The sequence below is a fragment of the Poecilia mexicana genome, unplaced genomic scaffold (genome assembly GCF_051168715.1).
Source record: "Poecilia mexicana isolate PSO_F unplaced genomic scaffold, ASM5116871v1 scaffold_15, whole genome shotgun sequence".
NCBI lineage: Eukaryota > Metazoa > Chordata > Actinopteri > Cyprinodontiformes > Poeciliidae > Poecilia > Poecilia mexicana.
Window position 1 is genome coordinate 18,468,887 of NW_028263384.1, and position 22,987 is coordinate 18,491,873.

General features: G+C 38.6%; 2 protein-coding genes across 2 annotated transcripts; both read right to left on the reverse strand.

Moving 5' to 3' along the window:
- Positions 1-1,512: 1,512 nt before the first annotated feature.
- gclc (glutamate-cysteine ligase, catalytic subunit) lies at positions 1,513-15,124 on the reverse strand. The gene is made up of 16 exons (XM_014981845.2): positions 14,512-15,124; positions 12,548-12,660; positions 9,511-9,693; positions 9,127-9,240; positions 8,841-8,899; positions 8,495-8,631; positions 8,311-8,385; positions 6,850-6,966; positions 4,599-4,737; positions 4,107-4,219; positions 3,921-4,013; positions 3,730-3,834; positions 3,564-3,645; positions 3,378-3,487; positions 2,341-2,461; positions 1,513-2,238 (listed from the first exon to the last, which is right to left on the reverse strand). The coding sequence occupies exons 1-16, from the start codon at positions 14,659-14,661 to the stop codon at positions 2,057-2,059; spliced, it is 1,893 nt and encodes a 630-aa protein (XP_014837331.1). The 5' UTR covers positions 14,662-15,124; the 3' UTR covers positions 1,513-2,056.
- Positions 15,125-18,949: 3,825 nt separating this feature from the next.
- klhl31 (kelch-like family member 31) lies at positions 18,950-22,952 on the reverse strand. The gene is made up of 3 exons (XM_014981846.2): positions 22,677-22,952; positions 20,522-21,722; positions 18,950-20,450 (listed from the first exon to the last, which is right to left on the reverse strand). The coding sequence occupies exons 2-3, from the start codon at positions 21,688-21,690 to the stop codon at positions 19,718-19,720; spliced, it is 1,902 nt and encodes a 633-aa protein (XP_014837332.1). The 5' UTR covers positions 21,691-21,722; positions 22,677-22,952; the 3' UTR covers positions 18,950-19,717.
- Between the last annotated feature and the right edge of the window lie 35 nt (positions 22,953-22,987).

The following is a 22,987-nucleotide window of genomic DNA, read 5'->3' on the forward strand; positions in this document are numbered from 1 at the left end:
GCTTTTCACATTAACACCAATTAGATAGAAATTGACAGATAAAAATGTGTTGCAGGTAATCAGTCATAATAGTCTCAGAGTTAAAATGTGGAATTTTAAAACATCAGAATTAATCTGTCTAAACCTACAAATGTTCCCAGAGCTGTGTGTCCACTGGGTAGGTCTGCATCAGCAATAATCATTATCTTATCTAAGAGGTCAAATTGAGGTAATACTCTCATCTGTCACTGCAACGCACTGTTGTATCAGACTCTGGTTCAACAGCACCACCTTGTGGTTGGACACACACATTTCACGATGTGCCTCAAGTTGTTTTTATGCACCGACATGTACAGTAGTCACACGTCTTAATGAACTAGAAAACGGTCAAAAAGTTAATATTGAGAATTTAATTAAAAGAACCGAACTCTTATGGTATAGATGTGTTACTTGGCAGACAGAAACCCTTCACAATCAGGGTAAGTCACAAAAGGCCATTGCTAACAATGCTTGCTGTTCAGGGGTCTATAACAAAGCCTATAAACGGAAAGTTCAGTTGAAGAAGAAAAACAAGTCATCTGACCGACGTGCCACAGAATCATTTGGTGTTACCAGGAAGATGAGAGACACCCAACCCAAAATTCCAGATATCCTGAGGGCTGCTGTTAAAGAAATCTGGTCTTGCCTAACCACTGCATGAAGCATCAGGCTGATCAATGTTTCATGCCACTTTGATGAAGTCATTCCTGTGAAGCCAATTGTTGAGCCTATCTAATGCACAATACCTTGATGACTTTAAAGTAGTCTGGCATTGTGCTTTAAAATCCATTTTTAATGGTTTATCCAATATTCTAATTTCTGAGAAACTAAAGGTTGGGGTTTCGTTAACTTTAAGCTCTCTAAAATTACACAGATGACTTGATGTCAAAATATTTCCCCATTGAAATAAATTTGCTAAAAATAAAACTATCCAACATTCAGTCTAATGTTGAATTATTTGGTAACACTTCATTTGAAGGGGGGTGAATAAGACTGTCATGACACTGATATAAATTTGTTATAAAAGAATTACTGATTGCACTTTAAAAATGAGGTAACTATGTTATTAAAGGTAAAGTTTAAACAGTAATGATTTCCTGGTTAATGTCAAGTTGTCATAACAAAGACATTTTGAATAATGTCAACTTTATATTAAAAGTGTCATAATTTACTGAATGACGCTTTATGACAACAGTCATAAATATTCATGAAGGCTTATTCATGTTCATGACATGTGTTATGTCATGTTTATGACAGTGTCATGACAGTCTTATTCAACCCCCTTCAAATAAAGTGTTACCAATTATTTTACTAATTTGATTTTGCTAATACATGTAGATAGATATTAATACCTATAGTTTCTAAAATTCTTATATCTGGTGAAAAATGATTAGCAAGTTTAGCTTTCCTGATTTGAACTGTGTAGCTGCTAATATGCAAGAGGCAACAAGGACAAACAAAAAAAACAATAAATAAATAAAATGACTAAATGACTTACAGATTTATAGATTTATTTGGAAAAAGAGTTGCGTTGCAAACAGTGCCTTAACATTTTCATTTGAATACAACAATAATTTCAAGGTCCCCTCTAAGAAGTCAGCAGAACGAAGCAACCGAAATGCAAAACAAAGAAAAATCAACCCTAATGTTAAACATCTAAATCAACAAATAGGAAAAACGATAAAGAAAAACAATTGTTAATGATTTAAAGAGCAAAAGGTTCGGTATTTACAGAAGATTAACAGCAGCCTACTGTACAGCTACATTTACAATTTCACACAGATATGCTTAATTTTCAGACAAAAATAAATACACATCTGATTTTCTATTACATTACCATTCCATAGTCCTATTAAAATAATTCTGTAATCATAAAAATCTCATACAGCGTATATATACACACACGTGATGCAGGTGTGCTTCTTCACAACACACACATGCAGCTGCATTCTTTTTAATTGGACCTCTTTCATTTGGTCTGTCTTCTTCGTGCATGATTGAAAAAATAATAATAATATGACGTGCGTTTGGAGCTCTCTCACTTCACCCGGTTGACTGGGTTACCAAAAAGCTCGGGGCACTGCTCTTCGCCTTTAGCAATCCTGTCGCACCTTTTGAGCAAGTCGTAGTTGATCTTGTCGGTAACGACACTGTCCTGCTTGTACTCGGGGTGCTTTGCAACAAATTCCCTCATCCACTTGGCCATGGTCATCAGTTCTCCTGTTTGGATCAACGGCGGATGGAATCAGTGGGAACAAATGAACATTGGAGCACAGACATTTTTTTTTTCTGCTTAAATAAAAACCATTACTGGTACTTTACCTGAGGCACGTTTCTTGATGAGCTTCAGATAATTTAAAATAGTGCACCTGGTGTCAACGTCAACTTCCATGTTTTCCAGATAGCAGTTAAGGATTGGGATAAGGCCTTGAAATACTCCCTCCTGATGATGTAAAACATAAAAATAAAGCTGAATTGATGTCTTGAAATAGGGCAAAGGAAAGTATAGACAGTTGTATAAATACCTTCCTTTACAATACAGTATTTTGCAAGTATTGATAAACCTTAAACTTTCCAGCTTTAGTCTTATAGCCACAAAAAAAATCTCTGATTTTATGTGAAAGACCAAAACAAAGCAGTGAATATTCTCTAAGCAGAAGGAAATAAACAGCTTTTACAATACTTAAATATAGCTTTTTTAATTGGTCTGATATAATACTCCAATATTAAATGTTATGTTTTGATTAACTATAAGCAGAAAATCATCATAATTGTCAAAAATTAACACTTTCAAACACCCATCTGTGTGTGATTAATCTACATAACGTGTTTCTCTTGGTGATAAAGTTCCTGAAATAAATGGGCTCTCCAAACATATTCTAATTTATTGAATGGGTTTTCATAGTTTATAAAACCATCTTTCTCTGCAACTAAAGCTACAGTTTTATTGAGATATGTCCCTGCATGCCTCAAATGGATTTAGTTCTGGACTTTGCTTGTCTTTTATAATCCAATCCAACTTTAAACTTCTCCACAGCTTTACCCCTGGCATGTCTGCTGTATTCCCTGGCCTTCATTTCAAATAAAATAAATCATCCATTGTAAAAGAAAAAAAAAATGTATCAACAGTTTCATGACTTTGTATTGGCCTACCACACAAAACCTCAAGAAAATATGTTTTCTTGTGGTTGTGACAAGTTTAACCGGTATGATTACCTTTGCAACACTTTCCTTTCACATATCTGAGGCCGAGTGTTGCTCGTTGCGATTGTTTGTGCGCTCAAATGTATCACTGAAGACTGGCATAGCAGGGGAGAGATGAACTCATCTGACTCGGGTTTAGTCACGAACAAACTCACCTTCCCGTTGATGATTGTGTCGATGCTCATCAGTGTGTAATCCTCGTTATTGCCCTCAAACTCTACGCCGTTCTGAGCAGAAGAAGCACAATCCAAGCCTGGGTTGCAGCCTGTTGGAAAACATCACAGTCATTTCCATCTGAACCATTCAACGACACTTTGAGTTCCACTTCCTGTTCAGCCCACCTTTAAACATGTCTTTGCGGAAATAAAACATGCCCTCCTGGACTGCGTTTCTCTTCTGTGCCACCTTCATGTTCTCATCCACCTGATAAATCATAGGTTTTATTCCGATTTAAATCTTAGAACTAATATTTTAATAAAAACAATGTATCCAAGCGGTTGTTAATACCTTTGATAAGGGGATTAGGAAATCCAGCTTGTAGGATAAGATCACTCTGGTAAGCAGGACAACAAAAACCACATATGCGGCATTTTCAAAGTCAGTTAGCTGAACCTGGAAAGTAAAACAAACAAACGTAACTCGTTATTAAAAGTCCTCCAAAATAAGCCCAGATAAACAAACGTCTATATCACAAATACCTCCATGGGGCGAAACTCGACCCTCCAGCCGATGTCGGAGTTCGGAGGTGGAGGTTTGAACCGCATCGTCTGCCAGTTGGTCGACTGAAGGTTCTGGATGAAAAATGAACGCCAACTGAGCTTAGACCCATGTTCCGTTTGTGGAAAGAGATTAGCTTCTTTGAAAGAGGTCTTAAAAATCCTCACCTCAAAGTGATCCGATTCGTTCTCATCGTCCAAATGTATTTTCTCCTCAAAGACGGAGAGCGGGTCTCGTATGAAGAGGTGAGCTATGTGTTGAGCCAGAAGCTTGTCAATCCCTGCAAACGAGACATATTTAATGCACATCGAGTAGAGCTGCTTGTCCTGGCAAAGTGGTGGAGGGGAGCGGGGCCTTGCTGGAGGACAGGTCATCAGTCCTCACAAGACACTGAAACATGCAGACATGGTAATTTAGATCAATTAACCCAACACGTGTTTTTTAACTGTGGGAGAAAGGAGTACTGGGTGAAAACCCACACATGCAACGGGAGGGCATACAAACTCCATGCAAAAGAATCAAACTCAGAACCTTCTTGCTGCAAAGTAACAGCGCCCCCGAAGGCACCACCAAGCAGTATCATTGCGCATTTATACACGTTCTTGTAGTTTTAAAAGTAGACTGTAACTTTAAAAAGCGCCGAAAAGAGACATCGGTACCTGCACCGAGCAGCTGCTTGTTTATCTCCTCGTCTATCGTCAAATCGATGTCGTTGTACTTCTCCCCGCAGCAAGACAGGTAGCTGTCAATCGAGTCATACCTGGACTTAAAGATCCTATACTTGTTGTTTTTCAGAGGCTGCAAAACAGAAACGAGAAAGCACGCTTACATTATAATATTCAACTATAAATCTATAAATTTGCCTGAAATTAAATATTTGCATCATACAAATTGTTTTTTTGTTTTGCTATTGACAACAGGGAAAAGATTGGGGAAAGAGGAGACTTTAAAAATCTTTCTCTGAATTAACTGTTGTACTCAGTGTATCCAGAGAATAAACACAGAAACGGCATTTAAGAAACTAAACCAAAAATAGCAACAAAACAAAGCTTCTTCCAATTAAAACCAAGACTCCAACATTGGGCTGTTATACTTCAGTTTGCCGGGTTTAAATAGGGAATTTAATAATCATTTGGTTTGAGCTGCTTAAATACTTGATTTTAGTAAAATCATGATCTATTCCCATAAACACAGTCTTAACCCATATTTGTCTGTTTATTATATTTTCTATTTCTTCCCTCAAATGTTTCCATGTTCAAAAGAAATGTTAAAAATGCATATACTCTAGGTTTATCAGTTTTACCGTTTTAATGTATGTAAAGTGAGACTCTTGATAAATTACATTGCTCATTATATTTCATTCAGCATATTTTGTTTTACATTCCTGCCTGGTTGTGGATTCATTCCACACCCATCGTGTGTGGGTCATTAGACCTATCGTCTAATGAATCACTAACCCTCACAGTTCATTATCTTGCCCCAGAATCTGAGAAGTAAAAAAAAAAAAATGCACTTCCTGGTGCACTGCTAGGAAACCAACAGCTCTTCCATTCAATAGACGGTGACAGATTGGGCTGTCTCAGTCACTAATTGATCTGCTTGAACTGAGCACGGTCGTTTTCACAGTTCAAATATAAAGCCACACATTAAGCCTTTCAGCACTCGCTAAAACTGCTGGAAGCTGCTGTGCTCCGTTTCGATAATGTACTCTCCTTAAGTAACACAATAAGTCTCCGAGCTGCATCAGGAAACAGTGTTTGAATCTTTGTTGGTTTTGGGGTTTTTTGGCATCAGTTGGACATGGGTCAGGTACCAGTGTTGAGATAAATCAAAGTTTAAAAAAATTATTAACAAGAAATCAGAGAAAGGGTTCTCTGGCTGTATGGAGGCTAGATTAGTCCGCTGGTGCCCCTCTTTTGCTGAAAGGGACAGTATTACGTTGTTTTCCAGGCACATAGTGTTATAAAATGTCACCATCAAGTAACTATGTTACTTTCAATAACAAAAATGCTGCATATATCAAACATAATTTCAAAGAAATTAGACTTTGCAATTTGATGCCTTTGAAACTCTTTCTCTTTAAGAAGCTCCTGCTCGTCGTCACAACAATGCTCCTTCTTTAAGTCGTTTATAACCGTTCTTAGGAGGGTTGGACTGAGAAGTGGTTCATATGATAAGCTCAGCAAATGAGCAGTTCCACCAGGAGTTTATTTTGTGAGAATAAGCATTTAGGGAGCCCTGAATGTCTGCCAAAGGAGTTTCAAGGATTTGGCAAACATGCATGAAAGAATCAAAGCAACACTCCAATGATTTTTGATGAGGGAAAAACAGTACAACATGACAAAAAGACAAAAACATAATACTGCCCTTTTAAATAAGATATCAATTGACAAAAATAAAAACATGGAAGGTGATGTCTAAAATAAAAATTTCCCAATCTCCATGTGCTTCGTGGAAGTAGTGATGTAGTTGGAGGGCAGAACTCCAACCAAAGTCTGCCATTGTTATGCTCCAACTCACCAAGGGAGTTGTTCACAGCCCACATCAGCTGACTTCTACAGCAAAGAGTCAGCTTCCTGCGTTGAGGAAGTGATGGTTGATGTGGCAACCAACAGCTTGATTTAAAAGTGTAAACAAGACATTTCTGATGAGAAATGAATTGGCTAATATGTGAACTAAATCTGAATTTTGTGCTTGGCTCTTATCAGGGTCGCTACACTGAGAGCTAACAGTATGGGGAGCGTTACAATAGTTACGTTTTCCCACAGTGCAGACGCCGACGCTGCATGCCACATCCTGTCTTCCTGCACTGTCAGCTATTGTTTGAACACTCTCAGCAGTGTGGAATTTCAGGTCTATATTTGCAATTTATAAACAGCCCGTGGGAGCAGAGAGGCAGCCTGTCCTCACCTTCAGGCCTCGTTCCTCTTGGGTCCTGTCGTCCACCGAGGCCGAGATAACTCCCCAGCGACAATCAATATCAGACATGTACCCTCTGTAGAAGGGTGAGGCAGCGCTCAGCGCCATCTGCAATGAAAGACAGGAGGTTTATTTACAGTAATTATTAGAGATGTGGCGATCAGGTTTTTTCCTGCTGATTCCGATCACCCATGAGGGCCGATCACGGCCGATCACCGATACCGATCATATAATTATTATTTTTTTTAATCATAAACACTACTGGTTACATTATGTGGAAAAAGGAACCATGAATTCACCTTAATTTAGACGAAAAACTTGTTTTTAATAACTTTTTTCCAAGTAAAAAAAAAAAACAAAACAAAACAGGCATTGTGCAAATTGTACTGCTATAGTAATACTATCTTTAACAGACTGAAAACATATGAAGGCTCTGAAGAGGCTAAATAATGCAAAAAGTCAAAATAAAACCTCTCAACATTGCCAAAAAATTCAAGTATAAAACTTAACATTCAAAGGCAAAAACAGGTACAATAAACAATCCAGAGTTACTGAATGAAAACTTCCTGATAGCATGGCGGCTAGCTGATTACTGCTAGTTCTGAGTGGCTGTTCCTGACTGAGCGGAGTAATTATGCAGATCAGGGAGGAGATCGATTATTTTTTTAGAGATTATCTGTCTCATGTTAGGACAGCGAAAGTTTTAATATGTATGTAAAATGTATTTTTTAAGGTTAGATCCTGCAGCTTTAAACAGAGATTCGGTGTGAGAGTCACTACCAAGTGGAGCTGAAGCGAAGCTCCGTCTGTGAAATATTACTACCTGTAGCGTAGCAGCGGTTCAACAGGAGAGCAGAACCAGCGTCTTACATCGCAGCTTGAAGACTTAAATTATTTTCCAGGTTACTTGTTTAGCTTTCTGACCGTCATGCTAATCCGGGTTAGTGTAGCTGTGCGCTGGTTTACCTGCTATCTCATCCTCTTTTTTTTACTGCAGTGAGCCTCGATGTAGCCAAAATCCGTCAAGTATGGCTTTGTTTTTATGCCAAATTAGATTCGTCGTGTTGATGCATTTTGACCGCAACACGCAAACTTCCCCGTTCACTCAGTGTGTTATAATTCCACACGACATCGCTTAGGATTTGTTGCTGCGGGTTTGCCAAGTGTGAAGGAAAGAGGAGACCAGCTATACAGGCAGGCTGCGAAATGAGATGCAGGTGATTGGTTTGTGTGATTGGCAACAAGAGACTGTGATCAGCGATCACCGATCATACACTTTTTCATGGAAATCGGCCGATTATGATCGGTGGCCGATCGATCGGCACACCTCTAGTAATTATGATCTAGTATTTTTAAAATAAAGATCTAGACATATACTAATATTTTTATGCATCTCTTGATCACAGCTGAATAATTTCTAATGGGAAGCGCAAATTTCATGCAACCACTCACCACGATGGGGCAGAATGTTGCTAGTTGGTCATAAAGATACCTTGCCTCATCAATGCTGCAAGCTTGGAATGTCACCTGCAAAAACATCATAAATGAGGCTGAAGTCCTTTTATAAATCACTGATTGAGACGGTGGAGCAGTCGGCATTCTCAGAACCCAGGTTTGCATATTCAAAAATACGTACTTGCAGGCAGCAGTTGCCCATGCCGAAACCCATGGCGTCCATGTAGATGTGGTCAGGAAGGGCTGCCCTCGCTGCTTCACCGTCGTCCTCAGGGAACTGCTCCACGAATGGAGACGGTGTGTTTTTATCTTTGTAGACTGCAAGAGGAAAAAGCAGCCAAATCGCATCTTTTGCTTTATTTATTCAAAATCCTGTTAAAGTCTAAGGAGTACTAAATCAAGCCCATGAGTCTGAATGTACAGCAGGAGAAATTAATTAATATAACACCGCTGACTTCACCCACATTTACAGCAGATTGTAAATGCAGTTAATGATAAGATGAAGCAAGAAAATGAATCAAACTTACTTGGCACATTTATCACAACTTTCTCTCCTCTTCGGTGCCGTATGTTTCTGGTCAGGGTGCTGAAGAGAAGAATTCAATGTTGACATATAGAGCCTTATAAAAGTGTTCATGTCCTTTGAACTTTTATTCCAATATAAAACTATTAAAATTAAAGCAATGATTCTTATAGCCATAATTTAATTTTCACATTATATTCAGGTCGATGCTTAATGTAACAAAATATTTAGAATATGGTATTTTGTATACTAGTAATTCATTTCAAACCTTAGAAAGTCAACCAGCCCACCTGAATCTGGGGTGTCTGTTTATGGCTTCATCTGGGAAAAACAAAGACTTTGACACTCCTTTTTCAACGGGAGTGGGTCGGTACTCTGGTTTGGTGAAACCTGGACAGCCTAACCTGAAAAAAAGGAAAGCACGCATCAGCTGCTAAGGGAAACAAACCTGTCAATTACACACATACTGGCCACTCAACATTCGACAACCTGCACTCAACCACCGTTCAGCTACCGTAAGCGCTTTTCTTAGGGGCACAAGTGTCAGGAGGAGGTTGGAATCAAATCCACAAGTTGTTGATTGCAAGATGACTACTACTAGCTGAGCAACAGTTGCCCTATTAAGTGAATTAATAACTAGTGGCTCTACGTTGATCAACACAACTGATAAAAACCTTGGGAAGGAGGTGATGGTGCAGAGCGTCATATTCTTCTTCAGGACAGACGAAGCCTCCAGACGTCTCTTCCTCATGTTGCCCTCCACCGTGTTGAACTCTGACATCGTTCCCCCGTACGGCTGCCCAGGAGTTCCCTCGATCATGTAGCTGCCATACTCCGGTCTCCAAAGTGTCGGATGACTGTGGAAGTGCAAAATGTGTTGCTAAATCTTTTGCTTCATCATGTCAGCCGGAGAGAACCCTGTTCTCAGTATCGCATTGACCTTTTTCAGAAAATAAACTACGCACTTTCCCTTTATGGAGACGGCACCAGTAATCCTGGCACCATAAACAAACACGACGCATTTGTGCTTCAGAGCGTGCTCTTTGGTGTGTGCAACAGAGGGGCAGTAATGAGGTATGCATGGGATCTACTATGGTCACTGCTGCTGGTATTTCTCTCCCCCTCCCCAGTCCAATTGGCCATACAGATTTACACTGACGTCAGAGGCAGGCAGACAGGAGCCTGTATAAACACAGTCAGGGACGACTCTTTAAACAGGGCTCCTACACATGTCTTCTCATGTCAAATTTCAGTACTTTTAGAGAGTTTGGGAGAAATAAAATTCAAAATAAAAGTACTGAAGATGTTTCAGTGGTCGGATTTTGTATATGGGTGAAATTCAGGTCTCTGAACAGCTTTAGGTATAGGAGTGCTGCAGAAAAAAAAAAAGATTTGCATAACATTTCCAAATTTAGAGTTTATTTTACCACGTCCTGCAGTATTCAAATTTGAAAAACTGCATTTCAAAAAAAGTAATCCTTGGAAAATTAGTTGTGGTATTTTCTTATTATATGTTACTGTTAAAATGGGAAACAAAATCCTCATCTAACTTGTGTCTAAAGTTAACAGAGTTTTAGAAAACAGTTTCAATCTAGTAGAAATTTCTTCAAAAAAAGTGTTTGTGTCTTTTTAAAAAAACACAAGCAGGAGGAACTTTTCCCACCTTTGGATGAGATGTAGTTGCTTTCTTCCTGCAATAATCAGTTACTGCTTTCAAATTGAAAACAATCTGATGCAACACTTTAAATATCAATAAGTCTGTGAATGGCTTAATGGGTAAAGTTCAAGTTATGTGATTCTAAGGAATTATGAGCGCTTTAACCTGTAAAAGCTTAAATCCAGTGGTAATGATTATAAACTCTCGGTGTCATCTAGGCTTGAGTTGTTTTAGGAAAAACAAAGCAGGCCACCGACACCTGGCAGAACTCATGGGAAAGAATGTGCTTTTCGTAGCGATACTAAAGGAAGCCCCCCAAAAAATAAAACCACAAATACTCCCAAATTAGCTGTTTTTTAAAGTCTATAAGTTCCTATACTGGCACATTTGTGTTTTTCCTTTTGGACAAATCGGTGGTAGAAGTATTTAAATCACAAGCTGATATTCATGTAACAATAACAATATAATAACTCTCACGCATGCGAGAGCGCATACTTTGAATGACGAGTATGAGCACGCTATACAGTGCATGCATGCCGACAGCAGCAAGAAAAATATAGAAGGTCCCAGCCAGTGATTAATGGATTTCATTAAAGACAGCGATAATGACGCAGCTGGATAATGAGGTTCAGAGTTTCACTTCAATAAACAAGATGGAAGAGGAGTGGCTTCTCACAGATTCAGACCTGGTATCTTAAGCATTTAACTTCTCATCTGACGGAGTTGTTCCATGACTCGGATTAATCAGATGTAAATCACAAAGAACGGAAGTTAGAACTAGATTCTACCATGATCCAAACTGATACAATCAACTTATGGGTTGAATTTTAGCTCCTATTACACATCTCTGAGCTTTTCTTTCATTAGTGATATATTCTGCTTGTGTGACACCAACAAGCAACATTACGTGTCAGTGTCAGGCACGGAACTTAGTTTTAGAGTTTTGGAGAATATCTAAATAAATATCTATCTCAAAAACATTCGTTATCTCATTACTTTCGGCCAAAGTTATTTAAAGCCACAGTGACGGGCCCACAGACTGCAGTGCAGGGTCTGCAGCAGCAGCAGCACCAGCGCTTCTTGTGGTTAACTAGCAGGATTAGGTCAATCAGAACTCATTATCACTGAAAACTACAGCGATTTGTAGCTGGTGTTCTTCCTATAATAGTAGGTGAATCAAAAATAAAAATGTAATGCCTTCATATAACTAAGATGCATATTTAAAAAGTCATATCAGCAAGATTTTTCTTTCAAAGGAAATTAGATTACTATACTTTATTGTATCACAATAAAAGTGGTGTGTTTATTTATACAATCTCCTTTGAAATGTGAGTGTTAGTCATTCTTAGTCGCATACTTCTCTCCTTGATTGTGTTGAAAAATGAGACAAAATAAGCCAGAGCAACTTTACTGTATGTCCTCACCAGAACCAAAGCTGGGTCAGATGTCGGGTCAGGTAGCAACTTTCCTCCTCAACACCACAAAAGTGTGAATTACAGAGTCACACTGACAAAAAGACGCCTACAGTAGCAGTGGCCTTTAATTTGATACGTTTTGATTTTAGAAGCATCTTAAACTAAAAAAAGAAAAATTCCCCCTTAAGGTAAATAAACAGCAGAAACAAACTGTGTTATTTCATGTCTCAGATTTTAACCGACCGAGTCAAGTAAGTGTTTCTCTTATACCAGGTTTTTAAATAATGCCGTGAGGCTGTAGGCGATGTTTGCTACTGGTTATTTGCGTAAATGCACGCCCAAGGGTGTACAGGTATGGGAACCATCTTCATTGCCAAAGCAAAATCATAAAAAAAGTGTTGATGAACACAACCGCTGTTCAAATATGTTGAAATTCAAGATTTTCAACAGATCTTATCTTCCACTTCAGTTCCTAGTATCAACTTAGACATAATCAAAGCTCTGAATTTCTCCTTACGCTGGTGTTTACATGCTTTCACATATACGACAAACGCCTCAGGAATCCTTTCATGACAGTGTTGTGAGTGAAGCTAATTAAAAAGAAGAGTGTGCATCAAGATCTCTGTACAGATGACTTACTTTGGGTTTGTATTTTCTCCCTGTTCTTGTAGAGTTTCCAAAACATCTCCACCATTCAGCACCAGCCGAACTTTCTCATCGTTGTCGTCCAGCTCCACCAGCATGTACTCAACCTAAACACACACACACACACACACAAAAAAACAAAGACACTGAAAATTTACATGCAAACACAGCACGCCTCCTAATCCTAGCACTGGCTTTACGTTGAGCAGACTGGGAAGCCATCACATCAATTCCAATTCATCAGGAAGGTTTCCTTGACTTTGACTCTGCTGGGCTGTAATCCCCCGTCTGAAAGAGGGATTAATCTATAACAACAGCATTCCATGTCGATTCAAATTAAAGACTCAGCATTCAAGTTGAAGCACAGTGAAGTTTTGTTACTCGGTAAAAGGCTGGAAAAAAAAGAAAAGAGATAAAAACTTTAAAGAATTGGTAAAGCAAACAGGGCGCTGATGAGTCAAGCACATAAATCTTAAGTATTTTGTGTAGGAGGGACTGTGCCTTCAGTCACTCAGCAACTGAATATTTTTCTTATTTACATTGGAAGAGGGGCTTTTTTTTCTTACAAGAAGTATTGTCTGAGAATTAACAGTTACACACAGTGAAATGCTGACGGGAGACATAGCTCATAAAAGCTGGACTTGCAAATGTTTGTGTTCAGGTCATGAGGAAGGCTGTTTGGACTTGCAGTAGATCAGGGCCATAAATGCAGCATTATTCTAAGAATGTTTGTCGAATATTGTTCTTGCATGGTGGAAATATACATGTCCTGTGTTTTCACGTGGCTGCGTTTCTCTACCTTCTGTATGCACTGACAGAGCTACTGCTACCATTAATGTTGTGTTATTAGCTGATCTTTAACAGAAAGTGCTGCTCTTAAACCACCGCTCCATCTCATGCTGTTCCAGCTGGAGGATTCCCCCTGCAAGACATGTTTTTTTTTTTTTTTTTGGTTTTATAGGTGTTACGGTTCTTAACAAAAACAACAAAAAGCTTAAGTAAATCAGTAAACTAAAACAGAAATGTATATCTGCCTAGAAAAGCCTCATCTATGCATCTCTATTCAACCCCCAGTGAGTCGGGGCAGTTGGGACGCTCCATCTCATGCTGTTCCAGCTGGAGGATTCCCCCTGTTAAAAGAGACGTCTTTCCCCACTGTTGTCACATGCTTGCCCAGGAGGACTAATCATTGACTTTATACAGTTGGCTGGGTTTCAAGACAGATGTATTTTTGAAGCTGAAGTGCACCTATTAGGCCTGTGTTAATATTTTTCTTATTTACATTGGATGTGCTTTCTTTTAATATGTAAAAAGACATATGACATGAGACAGCAGTTTGGAATCCAATAGAGAATCCCAGGCAGGTTCTGCTGGAGGTTTCTTCCTGTTAAGGGAGAGTTTTCCTCTCCACTGTCATTGTAGCCAGGCTCGGTATGAATGATGGCTGCAAAGTCGACGATAATGCCAGCAATTGTCTACAGTTGGTACATGCTGCAAGTACTTAGATAAAAAGACTCTCTCATTCTGATCTCTGTTCTACTGACTGGTGTACCACTAACCCAAAACTTGATCTGATCTTCAATAAATTAAACTAAATAAATAAATTTAATTATTGAATATTTATTTGATCATATCTTCATGTGGTAGACTCCCATGTCTTGTTAAACACTTTTAGATAACCTTTGTTTTAAAATTGGCACCATTTAAACAGACAAAAAAACAAACATATTAAACAACCTAAATGCAAACATTATGGAAAAAAATAAGTTTTTATAAAAAGTAATCAAACAAATGTAATAGTTTAACTTTACTGCACGTAAATAGCAAAGTTATTTACTATTTATATGCATCCGCATACTAGAAACATTCAAGAATGCGGATGAATCAGTAAGGGGGCCTTATTGCATCATGCCTCACTGATCAAAAGCATTGAGCATTGTTTAAAGTCATGTTTTTACCTCGTCTCCCCACTTCAACACATCTCTCTGACGATCCTTGACCTTATTGTAGATGTTGAGGAACTGGATGATGCCATGCTTTCGGATGTGGTCGGCATACTTCTTTGTTTCTTCCCAGTTCAGGGGAGATCCTTGCGACAGTAACCCCATGGCACAGACGGACAGTCGACCAGTGTCCTGCTGGCTGCTTATTAACTGCGAACTGCACGCCAAACGTTAGCTACCTAGCTAGTTGGTCCAACTTGCGGAGATCTAGCATGAAGTCTCAGTCCAAATAAGCGGTACAGTCTTGGTCCCACGGGATGAAGCAGGTAGCTCACAGGAAGAGTCTGTTGATGCTGGTTAAGCGGCGTGCCTGTTCCGTAACCTTAACTGGGTATCCAAGTACAGACAGGCCAGCCCCTGCTCATCACCTGCTAATTTCTGGTTAGCTCGGCCGAGCACAGTCAATAGTTGGGGACAAACTGAACCAGCTCGCCGGTGTCACGTAACGTCTGTTTGGTTGACGGCTACGCTCTGAAACTGTTTCTCCTAAGCTCCGTTACAAGGTGAGCCGTTGAACTTCGCCGTTGCCGAAACAGACTGCCGCTCCACGCAGAGTTACGCTGAGTTAAACATATGAACGCCCTCCTGGATTTACACACGTGACGCCTTTGGGAGGAGCGAAGTTACGTCATCATGACTCAGCATCCTTTCAGCTAAGCTCCTCCTGCCGACCTGTCAATCAGAGGGTAAGAGACAACGATTGCATTTAGAAATAATAATAATAATAATAATAATAATAATAATAATAATAATAATAATAATAATAATTATTATTATTATTATTATTATTATTATTATTATTATTATTATTATTATTATTATTATTATTTTATCTTTTAACATTTCAATGCTACCTCGGTGGTATCTATGTCACCAAGATCGCGCAGTGTGCATGAATTGTAAAATTAAAACATTTTTAAATATTATAGTCTGTGTATACTGGCATTTGCTCTGCTCTTCATAACATTACTGTTGATTGTTGTTGAATTTGTTGATAATTTACTCTAAATTGTGCCTATTTTTATGCTGTTTTTTATATATCAATCTTTGTCATATATTATAATGTATCTTTATTCTGTTAACATTGGTTTGCTCTTCTTCAAATTGATGCAGACTACATCATTTTGTTACAAAATAAATTTATCTTCATATGAATCTTAAAAACGAAAGAGGTAAGATAAAAACAGAGAAGTTTTTTCATTGTGATCTTTCCTTTTTTGCATTTAACTATATTTTTTGTGATTATAATTTTGTCATTTCCACTAATCATGCTAGTTCCAAAAGGATGAGGGCACCTGAATTACAGTTATTTTCAGTGCTCTTCCCACAAATATTTCTCTTATGCATCGAAACGACAAACTGATTACTGGGTACACATCATCTTCAGGGTTGTTTGAAAGAAACTATAATAATTCTAAAGCAATCTTTTGTATTCATCCTACATAGATAGTCACTCATGACCATGGGATAGTTCAGTGTTTTTCAACCCTGATCCTTCAAGGATGTGGGACGGCATTTTTTAGATGTTTCTGTGACTGGACACACCTGATTTCAGCTGATGGCTGATTAACAGACCTTGGCTGAACTGTAATCATCTGAATCAAGTGTGTTAAAGCAGAGAGACATCTAAAACCCGTAGGCCAGTGTGTCTTGAAGACAGGGTTGGAAATCATTGGCATACTTTATAGAAATGTCTTCAGTTTCATAAAAACAAAACTGCACTGAATTGTTTTAGTAACTATCATGTACGTTGTGGTGTAACAGTTACTGAAAGCTTGTTGTTATGTTTGAGATATTCAGGAACAACTTATAGGTCAGAGGTTGAGGTACAATATTACCATTTTCAGAATATTCCCTCTTGGTGATCCACATAAAAACAAACAAGTTTTTTTTAAAACATTTTTGAAGACATGAAAATATAAAAATATTTTGGAATCCCAAAACATCCAGTGGGCTAAAGTACAGCCTTGCCTTGCAACACAGTGTACAGACGGATGATTTCAAGCCTTTATTTTGTTAATAAGGTCTTTCTATAATAAATTAATAATGATTTATAGTAATTTAAGATTAGAATGTTACATCAGACCATTAACACTCTTTTAAAAGCAGAACATACTTTCTAATTTATTGAGTATAACTGTAATTGAGTGTGTACTTATAAATTGTACTTATAAATTGGACAAAGAAAATCTGTGTGAATGAAACACAGACCCAAGTGCTGTTGGCTGGTATTCGATGAAGTTAATTGTTGTACGATTTCCACGTTGTAAAAACACTTCAAAGGCACATTTGAAAAAACCCAGAATAAATATCTCAGTCATGCCCAGGGAGTAAATTTTTCACATGCATTCTGTACTACAGGCTATCAACAGAATTAAGACTTTATCAAGCCAGTGTTTATGTACAATGAGTAAAAATACAGAACAAAGAACAATGAAAAACAATTTTACATAAAAAATCTTTAAAGTTTAGGACACAAAATTAGGTCTCTTTATATTTGTATAAAAAAATCATATTTTTATGTGTTTTCCTTTGTGTTTTACTGCTGAGTGCAGTACAGTAGCAATAAGTTGCTTAGTCATATGACTCTGACCTCCTAGAAGTGAATGAGTCATGTTAATGACCAGAATGTCAAAGGTGACAGCGTTTCATAAATGCTTGAATGGACCATTATTCTAAGAAAAAAACCATGTGCAATAATGACACAGCAACTTCTATGGAATGGTGTGTTGACAGCAACTTCATGGTTCGGTGTTGAGCATTTTTTCTTTTGTCTTCATTCACACCCATCCCAAATATGGATGCAGTTTAGCTTGCAGTGTTGTGATTAATATGAGCTACTTATCCTCTGTTGGTTTTTTTTTGTTTGTTTGTTTTTTTTTGTTTTAATGCAAACACCCACACAGGAAACAGGAGAATCTAAGAGCTTACCATGTTTCACATTATACTCAATAACAATCTTATTGAGACTCCAAAGTTCTGGGTAAATGAATACTGCAAAAAAATTTACACCAAACATTTTTTCCCCCAATAATCTCAAGCGAAGCATGAAACATTTAAAAACAACACAATGGAGGCCCTTGGCATAGATGCCGCACCTGTGCCACCTGTATCACATTTCATCTAAAGTCAAAGATTATGTAAAGCAGCGACATGTTTCCGCTGGCTAGTTTGTAAAAGGTGTTCAATAATGGGAGTGCCTCTTGGTGATCAGTTTTGTGCAGCTCATTCATGACTAAGGGCAACTTTTACACACATTCAGATAAAGAGTATAATTGTACAGGCATGACATGAACTGTTATTGTATTCTTCTGAAAGCTTTGAGTCAGTACAAACAGGAGTGGGTGTGCAAGTCATGCTCTGGTTACAAGGCTAATGCAATATTTAAGCAGGGGAAATGTACTCTAATGACGTAGAACTAATACATCAATGACCACTAAATAAATGTTGTGCTGTGAATAAGTGTTTTTTTTTTCAACTTTTACCTCATGTTCTTACCTTTTTTCTTCCTGTGTTCTTAAATGATATGAGTTTCTAGTAGCTTGATTAGGATTATAAATGGCATGTTTCAAATTAAAGGTCAAATCCCTAGTCAATTTTAAATTCAAATTCAAACATGCTTTGTTAATCTCATAGGGAAATTAAATGTTGCAGCAATTTGAACTATATTGTTTTCTTCAAAAATTCAAAATAGAAAGCTGAGAGCAGAAAGGATCCTCTATTGTGGCTCTGTAATACACACAATCTGAGGAAGTATCAGACGAAACACTGTTATTGTTGGCTTAGAGAAGTTTTTTTCCATTATGTTCTTCATTTTGCAGTTTCTCAAAGATCAGAATTTTTTTTGCTGCTGTCCAAAGGGGCAGTGATTTGTTAAAAGTTCAGATTTACCAGAAGTAAATTCCCTTTTAATTCTGTAAATGTGGGTAAAACAACATAAAAAAAAAATACAAACATTTTTTCTCTTTTACAATAATACTGAAGCAGAGGCATTAATTTGCAAGGGAAGAAAACCCTCTAAACTTAATTTGTATTTGTTTCAGCTGCTCTACACAACCAAAACCAGAATAATTAAATTAATTCTCATGTTTCTGCTTTAAACTTTGGAGTTTTTAATAAAAGGAGAATCAGACGATACAGATTCGTTGAAGCAATATTTAACTCTTTTTCCTATCATACTGTAACGGTTTAAAATGAGATACCAAAAGCAAAATATTAATATTTAAACATCCTCATAATAAGAAGACCAGCCTAACATGCTGGTCGTTTTTAAGTTTTTTTGTTTTGCTCCACAATAAGACCTTGGATACCTGGACACCCGCGAAATATAATAAAAATAGCTGAAAAAATAATTTTACAAACTGTTCCTTTGTGATAAAACACAGTTCGCAGAGAAGATAACAAGTTGTCACTTTAATTTAAAAACAAACATAAAACATAAAGACATGAGCAGTCAGGAAATTTATGACCTTCAGGACAAGCTCAGGCTCTGAACTTTGTTGCTGTCTTGGATTTTTCTTTATATTTTTAAAAATAAATAATTCCCATCTGAACCCATTTATGAACCCAATCACCTACTTTCACCACAGAACCTGTTTGAATTGTACCAGCAGTTATTAAAACAGAAAATGCATACAGCTTAGGTGTACTGCATGCTGCAACTGAAATGCTAATTGAATAATTAATTAATTAATTGAATACGCTGAAGCACTGATCACAAGCACCTACTCCTGGTAGGTGTCATCACACTCATTCCTTCTGCAGCTTCTTATCCTATTCAAGTACAGTATGAGAAGATCACAGTAGCAAATTGCATTATAACCTGGATCAACATTGTTCTCATGTTTCTTTCAACGTATCATGTTTTTAGATGAAATTTGCCTTAGTTTAATTGTAGCGGCGGAAGTAAAAATATTCCAGTTGAATTGGCCCCTTTAAAAATTAGTTATGCGATATTATGTTTTGTATCATTTTAAAATATTTTGCATCAAAAAAGCAAAGTGTAGCAGTAATGAAATAGTTTCTAAACATGTGGTAAACCTTGCATTTTTGCTAAACTTTAGTTAAATAAAGAAACATGATGTCCATTTGGTACCAAGAATGCAACAGACAAAGTGGAGATCTGATCGACTGAACTATATCATTGTTGAGCTCTAAACCCTTATATACTGACTGGTGCAGATGAAACTGAACTGGCTCTGGATTCTCGTGTTTTCCTTGTAGGTATGGTGACGACACAGCATGAAATGCCAACTGTAGCTTCCGGCAACTCGTCATCTTCAGTCCACTCATTGAGATCAGGGTTGTAAACCTGGATGCACTTCTTGTACTTCTTCTCACCCTCGTTCCAGCCCCCCAGGAGATAGATCTTGTTGTTCAAAATGGAAATGCCAGCGGTGCTAACCCCTGTGTGAAGGGGTGCGCAGTAGCTCCACTGGCCACTGTGTGGGTTGTAAGATTCAACAACGAGGACATCAACTCTCTCTCCTCGCCCTCCAAGCTGGCTGCCGCCAAAAACATAGGCTCGATCTCCAATAGTAGCAGCACAGTGCCACCCTCTGGGAGTGCTCAGACTGCTTTTGTCCTGCCAGGTGTCGGTGGAGGGGTCATAGGCGCACACAGCTCTGGAGTAGGCATTGTTGATGTAGCCTCCTGATACTAGGATCTTACCATCAGTAACAGAGCTGGCATGACAGCAGCGTGGCACCTCCATGGCAGCTTTCATCTGCCACTGATTAGAGGAGGGTACATAGCACTCCATGGAGGCCTGGACACCATCAGCATTTCGACCGCCAATAGCAAACAGGAGGCCATTGAAGGTGTTGAGGCTGAAGTGGGTGCGTCTTTGGATCATGTTGTTCAAGTGAATCCAGGTGTTAAAGCGGGGGTCATACCTAAACAATGACAAGCAATAAGTCACCACAGAAAAGTGACGGAAAATAAACTCAAACAGAGTAGCTGGTACCTGCAGAAGTTGCTAACAGCATGTTTTGCCTGGTTCCTTGCATCATTCTGGTCCTCACCACCTGCTATGTACAGGAAGCCATCCAATACTGCCACACACTGGTTAAAACTCTTTGCTGGCATTTCCGTCAACTTATTCCAAACTTTATCTTCATCTCTGTAGAGCACATCTTTGCTGAGAGATTTCTCCGTCAAAGCAGGACGCCCTCCAACTGTGAGAATCACCTTGAGGCCACCGCGTACCTTTGTTCTACGTGACTGGAGGATGTTCTGCTGATACGGGAGGAGATGGTAATTCATGGCATCAACAAGTAACCGGTGGCATTCAGGGTCTTGCATCATCCTAGGAACACTCTGGACATGATTAACAAGGTCTTGAGCAGAGATTGTTCCAAAGCGGATGAGAGTTAGGAGATCTGCTGCGTACTTTAGCCTTTTCTCGTCAAAGTCCAACCATTTCATGGCAATTTGGAAGGCTGTGACTTCAGAGGGCAGCTGCAAGGAATCATCAGAGAGAAATTCACTGATCTGCTCATATGTTAGCTTCAGGAACTGCTCCATTTCAGAAAACTCAATGAAGTTCTCCCGCATGAACTTTTGAGCTGCTTCCTTGGTTTCTTTAAGGTCATAGGCATCGGCAATATTGGCCACATACATGCAGTTCTCTACACTGAGTTCCTGCATCAGGAAATCACTACACATTTTTACCAGGGTGTTGATCTGAAGCAACCTGGCTGCAGCAATCGTGCTGCCGATACTGTAAAGGGATAAAGTAAGCTTTCCTGAGTAGGCATATGTAATTGCAGTCGCCAGACCAACTGGTGAGAGATCGTTCAGGTCAATCTTCTGAAGGCTCGAATCCTTCTTCAAGATATTTCTAATGTACTCACTGCAAGAGACCATGACAACCTTGTGGACATCAAATGTTGTTGATTTGGTGGTGACAGTGAGGTCACAGAGGAAGCTTTCTTGTCGCATGTTGTTCAAACCCTCCAGAAGATTTGGTGCGTACACAGAATCTGTAACTTCAGTTGAGATGCAGCTGAAGCCATTTCCTCCCTCAATCAGAGTGTTTAGTCCATTAATCTTGTTAATGGGACTGTTTTCCACCATAATGTCATTTATGTCTCCTTTACTCTTCTTGGTCATCTTGTTCTTTTTGGGTGCCATGGTTGTAGCAGTGGAACACAGCCCGTATCCTTCTGAAAATGTGGACACATGTCAGAGTTTACCAGAAAATCATTTCAGAGATTAAGAAAAATGCAGAAATCATTCTGTGATGCAGCAAATGAGGTGTAACAAACTCTAATCAACATTGTGATTGCAGGCATAAAGTACACATTTCTGACCAGCTAAACCTCATAGAAGAACCATTACTCTGTGGCAGAACCCTCAGGGTCAAAACATTCACTCTTGAAGACACCAAAGTCATGAGTGAAGGTTCACCTGGCCCTGAAACCTCTTGTGATGTTTTAAAACAGTCAAAAGAAACCTCAAAAGATATTGACCCAATCTAAGTGGCAATACAAACAATTACTTCTATACTTTAAATTGTAGGAGCTATTTCAGGTGGCAAGGAACCAACATAACCAATATTAGGTTGGTAGTGGTTGTTAATTTTTTGTCCTGTTTACTTTACACTAATCTGTCCTTTCAAAGCTCTACAGTTCTTACTTATTTTTCTAAAAATTGAAATGAATTTTGATAAAACCATTCCTTGACACCTTAACATGAGTGCAACCAGTTTATTCTGCAAAGCAGGAGTATTTCAACATGCCCCCCATGCATCTGTCGCAGTTTATCAGTAGCAAGTCCAGGAATAGCATTGCTGGGTGGCTCTCTCATGACCCTCCTTTTATAGTCTTTAGGACTTGAGCAGCAGGCCTCCCTCGTGTCCTCTGGCAATTCAAACTGAAACTAAAAAAACTCTGTTGTATCCTTTTACTCATCATAAACATTTTAGATTATCCTAAATAAGTCTGCACCCTCCACATGGGAATAAAATCTCTTCACAGCATCGCATACTCAGTTGACTTAATACTTCCAGTATTTCTGTACAGAGCCCTATAATATATATTCAGCAATAAAATACTCCCTTTTCTCAGTTGCATTTTCAATGTCATCATCACGATAAAGGCTTATGAAGCTGAACTTACCTGAGAATGGAATTGAGGCCAAAGAAGAAGGAACCTGTGCCTCCAGTTACTGGAGCAGGAGAGAGAGAGACCAGCTTTCACCTCCACAGAAAGACATGGGGTAAACTCCTCCTCCATAGAACTGAGTGCCAATCAACAACTGTATAGCAGCAAGCAGGGACCAGAGATTCTCCTCAACAAATAGTTCCCCCCGGTAGTCTCCATTTATTATGACAAAACACTGTGAAACCAGTCAGTTAGGAAAGTTAAATCACTGGGTGACAACAATCACCACCATTCTGTAATCTGTGAAAGCACCTATTCCATCACTC

Excerpts from the sequence above, each read along its gene's own strand:
- gclc (XM_014981845.2), bottom strand. The coding sequence starts at position 14,661 with ATGGGGTTACTGTCGCAAGGATCTCCCCTGAACTGGGAAGAAACAAAG. Across the intron at positions 9,694-12,547 it reads GGAGAAAATACAAACCCAAA|TCATCCGACACTTTGGAGAC; the intron begins GTAAGTCATCTG and ends GCACTTCCACAG. Across the intron at positions 4,738-6,849 it reads AAGAGGAACGAGGCCTGAAG|CCTCTGAAAAACAACAAGTA; the intron begins GTGAGGACAGGC and ends TCTGTTTTGCAG.
- klhl31 (XM_014981846.2), bottom strand. The coding sequence starts at position 21,690 with ATGGCACCCAAAAAGAACAAGATGACCAAGAAGAGTAAAGGAGACATA. Across the intron at positions 20,451-20,521 it reads GCTGTTAGCAACTTCTGCAG|GTATGACCCCCGCTTTAACA; the intron begins GTACCAGCTACT and ends GTCATTGTTTAG.